This window comes from Lethenteron reissneri, chromosome 30, assembly GCF_015708825.2.
Source record: "Lethenteron reissneri isolate LAM-NWPU_2019-01 chromosome 30, ASM1570882v1, whole genome shotgun sequence".
In the NCBI taxonomy this organism is placed as follows: Eukaryota; Metazoa; Chordata; class Hyperoartia; order Petromyzontiformes; family Petromyzontidae; genus Lethenteron; species Lethenteron reissneri.
This window is the reverse complement of record NC_083808.1, coordinates 2,959,296-2,970,968: the sequence shown is the minus strand read 5'-3', so window position 1 is coordinate 2,970,968 and position 11,673 is coordinate 2,959,296. Positions and strand designations below refer to the sequence as shown.

Below are 11,673 nucleotides of genomic sequence, written 5' to 3'. Positions count from 1 at the left end.
GACCGAGCAACCCAACGTGTTCCTACCAGCTCCCTCCGCAGGAATGTGTTTCGGTCACCTCCGAGATTAGTTGAAGTGACGACGCCTGCTCCACACAAGTACATGGGGAAAAATGTTCCTACCTGCTGTACGTATTGAAAGCGAATATTATCGACCGCACGACGGTCAAACGAAGTTTAAACCGAAGAAAAAATATATTGCACAAAAACACTTTTTTTGTTAACGTGAAACCTATATAAATTTGAAAACGCAGGAAATTGGTTGAGGGGAAAGGAGTACTGGATATGAATTTTTTTAAACTAGGTCGTTATAATTACGTCGGCAAGGTACCTCAAAAGCACTCACAACGAGGTCAATGGTGGATAAAGTAGAACACATAATTGGAGAAAGTCAATTACTCAGAAATGCGAGCCGCGGTTTGGTGTGATTTAGGGGCATGGATTACGTACACACGCCCGTGCCTGGCCTGAAATGCGTGCTTTAGAAACCCATGTGGCATTAAACACATTTAACCCACATGTACAGCCTGTAATAATTGAAATAAAATCTCATTGAAATTATACGGTATGTTTTTTCCCTGCACTCATAACCAAATTGGAACCGTCTGGGCAAGGAACGGCGGATCAAGTCTCCCAACAGGATTGACACCAACTACATTTGGCAAACAACACAAGTTGAAGCCAACTTTCGTGTTATTATTCACACACAGAGAGAAAACAATAACTTTCATGAATGACCTAAGTTGGATATTTCAGGTCACTGTAATGAGTGATCACTACTAGCTTGAACTGGGATATGCTTCATCATGGGACCTCCTTTGCCAGTACCAAAATATGAGAAGAGGTTTTCCCCTTTTTTTCTGGCAACAAAACAGGTGTTAAGATGTTAAAACACCAAACATACTCTGATAATATATGCATTGTCTGATTGAAACTGATTGATTGGTCCACACCAGAGACACCGTTTGAGACGAGGCTCTAAAGAAAGCTGTCTCTGGTGTGGACCAATCAGTTTCAAAGACAATGCAAATATTATCAGAGCATGTTTTTTGTTTGCATTCTGACCACAAGTATTGTGGTTAATGCAGACGTGATTCCTTGTAAAAGGTTTCAGTTTGGTGTTTTAGCATCTTAACACCTGTTTTGTTGCCAGAAAAAAGGAGAAAACCTATTCTCATATTTTGGGATATGCTTGTTACTAATACTCAACTCTTAATACTAACACTTTGAAACGTGCCAATTTCACTCACCAGCATCAGGAATAATCAGAACAGTAGTTTTAAGTTGATTTACGCATTTCATAACGGTTACAATTCAGTACACTATAGGTCTGCACATCTGCTTCCAGTTTGAATTGATGTTAGTGTTCCTCAGCTATATGTGAGTCATCATGTTTCAAGTTTCATGTATTAGGTATAGCCCTGTGAGCCATTCGGCTCTTGAATCGGGTGGAACCGCAACAAACAAAAAAAACAAAAACATGAACAAGAAAACATCTTAAAGTGTTAGTCTAAACCAAGAAAAAGAAGGCTCGTCTCTGAGCCCTAACGATGTAACAACTTATCGAGTATTGTATTGGCGTTTGGAAAAAAGAAATGCACAAATTATGGTCACATTTCAACAATTGGAAATGAAGCTATTTTTAAACTTTACTCTGAACAGGGCCCAAGGTGTTAGGTGGTCCCTAACCCTTTTTTGGGGGATTGCCTGAAACGTCGCCATATAAAATGCAGCAAGGTCAGGACACTTAAAACCACTGCTTAAACTCCATGCAGTTGCAACCCTGACAGTATCAGTCTTGGACAGCCCTTTGCACGTGTACAAATGCACCACGCACGCTCCGCAAACACGGTGACTCAAGACGACACAAATACGACCTGGAAACAATTGACCCCGTCAAAGAACCACGTAACAAACCGGACGTGAGTCATAATAACAAGCGAAACGTCAAATATTTGTCCATTAAAGCGGGCCACGTTTTGCAACACAACCACCGGCAGCTGGACGTGGCGTGAGTTGGGGGTGGAGGCTCGTGCTCAAAGTGTACCTGGCCTGGCACAGGTGCATGGCCGGGTATTGGAGGCTCGTGAAGGACGCTGCTGCGACTGGGCAGTTGGGAGGCAATCATCCCTCCACCGGCTGAAACGCAGCAAGTTGGCACAGTATAGGGGGGGTACAGCTGGTGGTGCATCTACCGGTCATCTCAGTCAGCCAACCCATGGCACCTGCTGGGTCTGTCCCGAAACCTCCTGCACCTAGCCTGGCACAGTAGGGGGTACAGCTGGTGGTGCATCTACCGGTCATCTCAGTCGGCCAACCCATGGCACCTGCTGGGTCTGTTCCGATGACCTCCTCCTGCCAGCAGCGAGCTTTCAACACTTTCACGTGGCAGCCTCAAAGTGCACCTGGTCTGGCACAGGCGCCGTCGTGGTGACGTCACCGTCACTTCGTGGCGCCTGTTGGAATGTGGCGGGGGCGGTGGCTAATTATGCGTGACGTCACGACACACCCACCCACGCCCACATTTGTTCGAAGCACGTGGGGGCTTACTCCGCCACGTTGGCTTTTGACGTCACCAGAAGCCGCTGTTGCCACGTGCGCGGTCCCCTCCCCCCCGTGACGTCACGTCGCCCGGAGTTGACGTTGCCTTGACGACGCGGCGCGTGACGGGACAGCGCGCGAGGCGCGTGCCTATTTGTTAATTGATGAGGTTATCGGCGATAGATTAATGAGAGCGACATTAGCGAGGGTCGTTATTATCAATACATTTTTTGAGGGGTAGAGAAAAAAAATGTGTCCGTCACTTCCTCGCGACGTGAGCGGCGTCACCGCTGGCCCTGTGACTTGCAACGTGGACCAATCGGCGCGCAGCTTCCTGCTTGCGAAACTTTGAATGGCATTGGCCTTGGCTGTTGCGGTGGGTCGGGCAGCTTTTCCGTGCGAGTCGTTTCATTCTCAAAAAATACAGATACGTCGACAGTGGTACGTACTGAAAGCGCATCACTTAACAGAGCGTGGAGCTTGAATTCCGGTGAAATTAGCGCGCGGGACGGCTCAATTTGGCTCCGCGAAAGCCAGGCCTGGATCGAGCCTACGGGCTTTCCTAGAAACATGCCCGGAGAACGGGGGAGTGTTGACGCCAGTATAGGGCATTCGAAAAGTAAACATTTACCGGATTTCCAATTGTACTTGAGATAGAATTACCGGGCGGGGCGTTGCTTCCATGTGGTCTTGCCCTTTGGAGGCAAGGGTTGGCGATTCGAGTCGGTGTTTTCAAAACTTACAAACCTGCTGGAGGAGGGCAGTACAGAAAGTTAGTAACTGGCCTGTTTCTGCAGACCTTTGTGTGTTATAATGTTGTGATTTGTGACTGGGTATTCCGGTTTCAACCAAAACACTCTTCAAAATGAATTGGTCCTACTTCCAACTGCAGGTCCTTATAACACCGCTTCCTAAATGCAACTATACGGACAATTTGAAACATTTTTGCAGCGAGTTGTAGGAAACATTTTCGGGTATTCACCTGCCATTGAATTGTGTTATATGCAACCAGCCGGAGCTGCTGTGAGCGAGGTACATTTTAAATGGGGGAGGTCTTTTTAAATCCATGATGAATCCCAGTAAATTGGGCAAAACACCCACCTTGAAACTAAATTTGCAGGATGTTTCGAATTACAAACCACGCCGTTTTTTTTTGTAAAACTGTTAATCTAAATATGACGGCAGGCACTGCTAATCCTCCATAAGTCGTGTACAGTATTGGTAAACAATATTAGTAATTCAGATAATTCGCGTGCACCTGTGCTTGTTTATAATCTGTGCTACCAGCCAGGAAGACCTCATTTCACATTGCCCCGTGCAATGGGCAAGATCTTTTTTTGGAAATTTAAGATTTAAATTGGCTACTTCAGTTATTTGTTTTACAATAGCAGGCTAATTAAACTAACGTTACTTCTTTCTACTGCCACAAAGCATAAAGGTCTCAATGACAGTAAAAAAATATATATAGCCGTGCTTTGAATAACGATTCAATTGTTATTTATTAGAAGAGAAAAGAGGAAGTTAATGTAAATTCCTGGTATGGCAACATTCTTTTTGTCCAAAATTATGCAATGAAATTATCTCATATTTGTATGGGTTGCAAAAACTTGGGGAGAACAATGTGAGAAAATCCTGCAAGCTAGACAACAACTAATAATTGCTCTTTGTACTTGTGTACTCACGGAAGGCCAGTGAGTGACCTGCACCGTTGCAATATTTGACGTGTTTTGGGTTGTACCACATGTTGGGAATGATGTCCGACTTTTCGCTCCACGTAATGGTATCGTCAGGCACTTTACAATTCAGTTGTATACGAATTGAATTAAGTTCCTCGAGAAGCTTCCAGCAAGTGGAGCGAAACATCGGAACACCGTGCAAAACAACATACAATTCCACTTTTGAAGCTGCCAGGAAGCAGAGCGAAAATTTGGACATGATGCCCAACGACAAGTGGTACAACCAAAAAAACATCGCAGAGCTGAAAACCTATGCTGTTTGATTTGTCTTTTCACAGAAGAGCAATAATGAAGGCCCTGATCCTGGTGGGTGGGTATGGCACCAGGCTGCGACCCCTCACACTCAGCCTCCCCAAACCGCTGGTGGATTTCTGCAACAAGCCCATCCTGTTCCACCAGGTGGAGGCACTCGTCAAGGTGCGGATCTTGCAATGGAATGTTTCATTGTTTAACATTGAAACGCACAAAGCTGTGATCTGAATGTATTTCAAAGTCCTCACAAAGTTTGCGCCATCACGCTTAGACCGTAAATGCTTGCTGTCTTTGCTGGCCACACCCTGGCACTCTTATGTAGTTGGTATGTTTGTATCCGTTTATACTTGTCCAAATAGTATATTAAACCCTTTGACAGTATGTACAACCCTTTTTATTCCTTGATTGATACATGTGTCGGAAATGCAGGCTGGCGTTAACCATGTAATCCTGGCGGTAAGTTATATGTCCGAGTTGCTGGAAAAGGAACTCAAGCGAGAGGAAAAGAAGGTTGGTACATACCAGCAAACCTTAAGGGTTTCTTTTTAAATGTAACATTTCAACAATTTTCATGACGGTGATAACTCTGGGTAGAGTGGAGTGGTGGCACAGTGGTGAGCACAAGGTACTAATATTTTGGTCATCCGAGTTGGATTCCTTGCCATGTGTAACATAAGTGGAGAGTGGTATCTGGACCAGTCCAGGATTCTTCTCCCAACTCCTCACCCACACTGACCAACATGGGAAATGTGATCAAATTATCCTCATGACTGACACGAATTGGGGATGCCTTCAACAGTGTTATTGACAGAGTGCTGATAATATATAAAATATGTTTCTTTATAATATCGCTCATTTATGATCATTCCTGATACATCATAACTTGTAGCTTAACTTTTCCATGAAGATTCTTGGCTGCCTATATCAATCTACATTTTTGTTTTCCCCATTGCAGTTAGGGATCAGAATATCTATGTCCCATGAGACGGAGCCGCTCGGTACAGGTAAGCTTACCAAAGGCATGTGGCCGAAACATCCACCGCATGCCGTGTAACTGAAAGCACCTTAAAACACGTTTCCTTGCTACCTGCTGCTACCATGTCGTGAATGGAGGGGCTTCCCGTTTTGCGTGTGTGATATGCCACAGCTGGACCACTTGCCCTGGCACGAGACATTCTCAAAGAAGACAACGAGCCCTTCTTTGTCCTCAACAGCGATGTCATCTGCGAGTTCCCCTTCGAGGACATGATCAAGTTTCACAAGCAAAGCAACAGGGAGGGCACTCTTGTGGTACGTCCGAACACTCGGGTTGCCACATACAAGATACCAAAAGTACCCTGGGGCATATCGTGAGAAAAATAATACCTTGCAATGCCAAAAGAGGGGAAAATTACGTGTGAATGCAGTTTCCTTCGTGGTGTGTTATTGTTTAACTGGCAAAACAACTGGACTTTTATCATTTTATGTCATGGGAAGATGGCTTTCTCAGGACAGCTACATCAGATCGTTTGTTACAGTACCACAGTGTGACCGGTGTTCAAGGTTATGCCGTCTTGGTTGTCTGCCAATTTGTATATGCAGAGATAATTGCCAAAGTCAAGATGACCATTGGCAAGAATCAACAATGTGGTTCATTCATGAGCTAAATTTGGATTGGATGCTGACAGGTCAGGTAATTGTTACCTTCAAATACACACAATTGGAATACTATTAATATTTCTGCAGTCTGTCTTCACTTTAACATTAAATTCGTCACACGTGCTTGTCTGATCAGAAACTGCTCCGTATTCAAAGGGCTGTACATTCTTCAGTGGCACATCAAAGAAAGAATGTCATTCCCTCTGGTGTGCAGGCTTAAACCAGCCCTGGCTGTTATCCCAACTAAAATATATCTATTTTCTGAAAATTATATCAAATTTGTGGCATACGTAAAGTTGGCTGATGTAGTGACACAAACTATATAAAATATTGTAGGTCCAATTTCATGAATGGGATGTACCAACAAACCCTGATCTTCCTTTTAACCAAAGACATGCATTAAGTTTGTCACGCATACATGCTTTCAGCATCCAAGGCCTTCTGTCAAAGCCCCCAGTCAATATCCACTCTTTGAGAGGTAACTTTTTTCTCTTGCCACACCTTTGGAATGGAAACCCCCATCCCCTGTCTATTCACACTGCCTATTAATTCCTTTGTTCAAATCCCGGCTTAATGCTCTGCTGTACTTGTGTGTGGATTTGTTCTGGGCTATTCCAAGATGTTGCTTTAACCTCTCTCCCTTTTGTGTGTTACCTGCCCTGACCCCACCACCCCTCTCTTCTACTCTCATTTAGTTTAAAAAATCTTGCAAAGTGTTTTCAGATGTGATTGCACTTCGATGCTATACATATATGTATTTTGAACTTCTTTCGCACCGTACGTAGACAACCATCCTCATCGGCGGTACGAAGGAAGGACCATAAACTAAAAACAAAAGGCAGTGAAATCAGAAGTTACTGTTGAACTGTTTTAGCTCCTACCGAATGCCCCTTCACATTGCAAAAGGTTCCTTTGCGCCCTATATCACAACGGTCTTCTCCTTTATAACCTTGTAGCCTTCTACCCCCAGCTCCCTTCTTTTCAAAACAACAATAATGTGAATACACTCCTCTATGTACAGTGTCTTGAAATGCCGATATTTAAAGACGTTTATAATCCAAATAATTTTATGGTAGTGTATTTTATATATATATATATGCATTGTAATACACAGGTTACGAAGGTAGAGGAGCCTTCCAAGTACGGCGTGGTGGTTTACAACTCCGAGGATGGCAGGATCCACCGCTTTGTTGAGAAGCCGCAAGTCTTTGTCTCCAACAAGATTAACGCCGGCATGTACATCTTCAGCCCGCGCATCCTTGACCGCATCCAGGTACGAGCCGGAGCGTTCCCTTTTTCTTGTCCCCCTCGACTCTATCCTATGGCACAAGACATCCATTGTTAAGAGCACTGCATGATCAACAATCTGGAAGATTTGCACAATTGGACATTGTGCTGAAGCGGTTACTCCTTTGGAATTCCTCACAAATGTATTCCGATTGTGCTTACTTGGTAAAAATCCGCTGCTGCAGTATGTGTAATCGATGCATGATAGTGTCATATTTGTTGACATGGGAGCTTTGTGTGTTTTATTGCAGCTTCGACCAACATCCATTGAGAAGGAAATTTTCCCAGCAATGGCTCAAGCAGGGGAGCTTTATGCCCTGGAGCTGCAAGGTAACAATTCTGTTGATGCCACGAATCATAATACGCTTATCTTTCTGGACACTGCATGCTCATGCAAACTATTACTTGTGTATGCTGAGTCAGTGTTTTAATGTGCCAAGCTCTGATAAGGCCTTATGAGTTAAAGAGCGAAAACTCACAGTGGCTGATGTGAGTGTCTTGGTGTTAGCGCCGAGTATGTCTTCAAATTTGGGGTGTAATAATCGTCCACGTGTCATTGGAGTGAAAATTAAGTTGTTATCCTAGTCACATCAGCCGACCTTGAGCTGCGTCAGGATGTACAAAGTGGAGCCACGTGACATTGTGTGCGCAGGCTTCTGGATGGACATTGGGCAGCCCAAGGACTTCCTCACGGGCATGTGCCTTTATCTGCACGCCGTGCGCCTCAAAGCCCCCGAGCGGCTCCATCACGCGCCGGGGATTCTGGGTAACGTCCTGGTGGTATGCTGACGCAGCGCACCCGTGTCACTGAAACGGCGAGCGAAGGACCCGCATTGATATTTATAACGCGCGCCATGTACGGCAATAGATTGCATTGTATTACATGTATTGCTCACCACTAGAAGGTGCTTTATATACGCATAGTAAAGTGGGGAAATTGCTCTCGGATTGAGTCGTTAAAGATGTACTCTAAAGAATGAGTTGCATTATAAATCTATTTGTTTACTAGTAAAAAAAAAAGTTTTATATTATAAGGACGTTTTTTAAAATTCTATAAATAGCTATAAAATGTTGCAAAACTTTACAGCTAAGATTGTAAGCAACTAAGATTTTAAGCATTTATGTATTATCTCCTTCCTTAATGGGGTTTTGGTGGGGGAAGAGGATATCCAGTTTAAATTAACCTGTAGTATTTAGTTGTGTTGCTATTTCATTAACGGATTGGCCAAAACTCAGAGGGACAAACCAGCGCAATGAGCAGTACTTGCAAATAAGTAAATGCATTTGCCCTGAGCTGCCCGTCGACTTCCTTGCTATAAGCGAAATACTTCTGAAGACTAACGCATCTTTGAAAGAGTCGGTGTCCCATGCACATGCATGATTTTTATGTTATTTTTCTAAACCTTACTCGCGATGGTGGCGTGTCTGCTTGCGGAGCCGTAGCGTAACGGTAAACGCACCTCACCACGAACCCGGCGATCCGGCTTCAATTCTCGCTCGCGGCCAACATCGATGACTAATATCTGAACTAGTCCTGGGCCTGTCACGAGCTTGACTCCTGCCCCAATTAAATAACTGGTATGGCGTGTAAACATCACCACTTTGGGATACACAGGCAATTACTCTTTGGTTCTTTCGGTAAAGTCACGTATAAAGAGTGTTTTATCTCTCTCTGAAATTTAGCATTCACAGGAAGAACGTAATCAACCAGGTAGGGTGTTGACTGTTATGTTATCCGACTCTCTGTTGTATTACATTACATTTCTAGGTATACTAGATTTGTGTTTCTATTTCCTTTATACCTGATGATGATTGCTTGTGTTGCAATCGAAACGTCGTATGCTAGTATTTAATTTATTATTTTCTCTTTATACATGACTTTACCGAAAGAATCAAAGGATAATTCCTGCAGTCACAAAAGCTCCAAATTAAGTATAAACACAGACAAGCCGGGCATGGAGCTGGGCCACCTACCTCCCAGTGTGCCGTACCGGCCGTAACATATGCCTCACTAATAGCAATTTCCCCAGCATTCTGCTCAAGGCTATATGTAGGGGTGAACCTTTGTCTTTGTGCTCCATCCTCTAGGACCCCAGCGCTAAAATCGGCCAGAACTGCCGGATCGGCCCCAACGTGGTGGTGGGGCCGGGCGTGGTGATCGAGGACGGCGTGCGCATCCAGCGCTGCACCGTGCTGCGTGACTCGCGGATCAAGTCGCACTCGTGGCTCGACTCCTGCCTCATCGGCTGGAGCTCTGTCGTCGGGCAGTGGGTCAGTTCTCACTCGCGCTCACGCCAGCAGCAGCAGCAGCGGCCATCAGCGGTGGTGGCAGCAGCGAGAGTTAACGATGCTCACACTTGTTATTGCCGTCGTCACTGCCATTAGCCGCGATCAATCCACTGCTGGGTAAAGGCCTCCCCGAGTCGTCTACATCTTTATTTTGTGCGTGTATGTTGAACTTCTTTTGCACCGTACGTAGCCAACTGTGACAATCAGAGGTGCGGAGGATGGACCACATACTAAACACAGCGAACCCGTGCAACTGAGGCATCGCGTCTGTTTTTGCCCTGCTCCGCGCCACAGGTGAGGATGGAGAACGTGACGGTGCTCGGCGAGGACGTGATCGTGAACGACGAGCTGTACCTGAACGGAGCGAGCGTGCTGCCCCACAAGGCCATCGCCGATTCCGTTCCTGAGCCCAAGATCATCATGTAGCGCTCGCTCCGTCTCGTGAGAAACGCGGAGAAAGCGAGATCCCTGTCCGCGCGGCGCTTTCTGTCTCGTCTCGAGTCTTTTCTCTTTTTATTTACGAAAGGTCAATTGGCTTATGGGATGCTCTTGACATATATAAAATATGTGCACACCGACACAAGTGGACACCATCCGTCTTTCGATCCTACGTGCGTTTTCAAGGAAAACCAGATGGCCCGGTCGGGATGTTTCTCGTTCACTATGACGCATGCATCCAGCTGAGAAGTCGCCCACTGATGGCGATAAAAAACTTGTAACATATTGTAAAATGTTTATCGGAAACATCACGTTGTTGCTGTTGTTGTGGACGGCTGTGAACATTTGGAAAGAAGAAAACTGCTGCAAGCCGAGATCGGTTCTTCTAATGTGTAAAAGTTAGGTCCGTTTTCAAATTTTGAAGTGGAACACTGTCGATTGTTTAGGGTCTCTCCAACCGGAGGCAATTGCAGTTGACAAAAGGGGATTGCAATATTTATGAAGCTGCTTAGAAAACAAAAAAACAGTGCATTTCACATGTCTGCATGGTTTTTGTTGATGTTTAACCAGTCTTGCCAAATGGTGGACTTAAGTTGCAAATACAATAGGCGTCCTCTTAGCAGCCTTGTGTAAAGCATTGCCTGTTAAGTAAACCACGAAACGGGAAACGTTATTCAAGTGCAGGAAAAACTTGCAAAACATTTCTACATGTAGGAAATACTTTTTGTCTTTTCTGAGAAGCCTACTGACTTCTTAAATGCCTGCCTGCATTGCAATCTACCCGAATTCGAAAATGGTACAGCGCAGTGTTTTTACTGGGTCACGGAGATTCGATTACGCATATAATTGTATTACTGTAAATTGTTTAAAATGAGCCGGTCGCATATATATGGTAGTCGACATTATAAGACAATTGCAAATGCAGTGCTTGTTTATAGACATGTCTTTCACACCCAAATGAAGTTAAATCACGTGCACTTAATGAAGTGTACGTAACATTTTATATCGTCTAAACTGAATGCCTTATTTTTATTTTTGCTTTGGAGAATAACACTATTACAATCCTATTCATGAATAGGCATATTATCATTTTGAGATTAAAATATGTAAAATTGTAACGACTGGTTCTATTAAAACTTGTTGGTGGATGGAGTGAAATCGTGTCTGGCATCCGCATTTTAATTTTGCATTTGCTATATATTGTGAAATATATATGGCGCAGTGCGTGACTAAATCCGTTTAAGTAGATGCAGTTTCCTTTGAAATTGTTTTTTCAAGTTGAATAAGAGAGTCAATGGGGAAGTTGGTGATGCAGTGATTAATTTGAGTGATATCTGAACTGGTCCTTGGTGGCAGTTAACTTTCACGACTGACAGCAATGGGAGGGCTTTCGTCCAGCAGTGGATTGACAAAGGGCCGTACATACGCAAGGGAGTAGAATTGTAATAACACGACCTTCCCCACGATGCGTCCAAGGATCGGCAACCAAAATA

The 11,673-nt window shown here is 44.4% G+C and overlaps 1 protein-coding gene across 1 annotated transcript; it reads left to right on the top strand.

Moving 5' to 3' along the window:
- The first annotated feature begins 2,682 nt into the window (after positions 1-2,682).
- On the top strand, positions 2,683-11,338 carry GMPPB (GDP-mannose pyrophosphorylase B). Its single transcript, XM_061562815.1, has 10 exons — positions 2,683-2,981; positions 4,555-4,693; positions 4,958-5,038; positions 5,484-5,532; positions 5,676-5,818; positions 7,281-7,439; positions 7,705-7,783; positions 8,106-8,233; positions 9,542-9,724; positions 10,037-11,338. The coding sequence occupies exons 2-10, from the start codon at positions 4,565-4,567 to the stop codon at positions 10,166-10,168; spliced, it is 1,083 nt and encodes a 360-aa protein (XP_061418799.1). The 5' UTR covers positions 2,683-2,981; positions 4,555-4,564; the 3' UTR covers positions 10,169-11,338.
- The last annotated feature ends 335 nt before the right edge of the window (positions 11,339-11,673 follow it).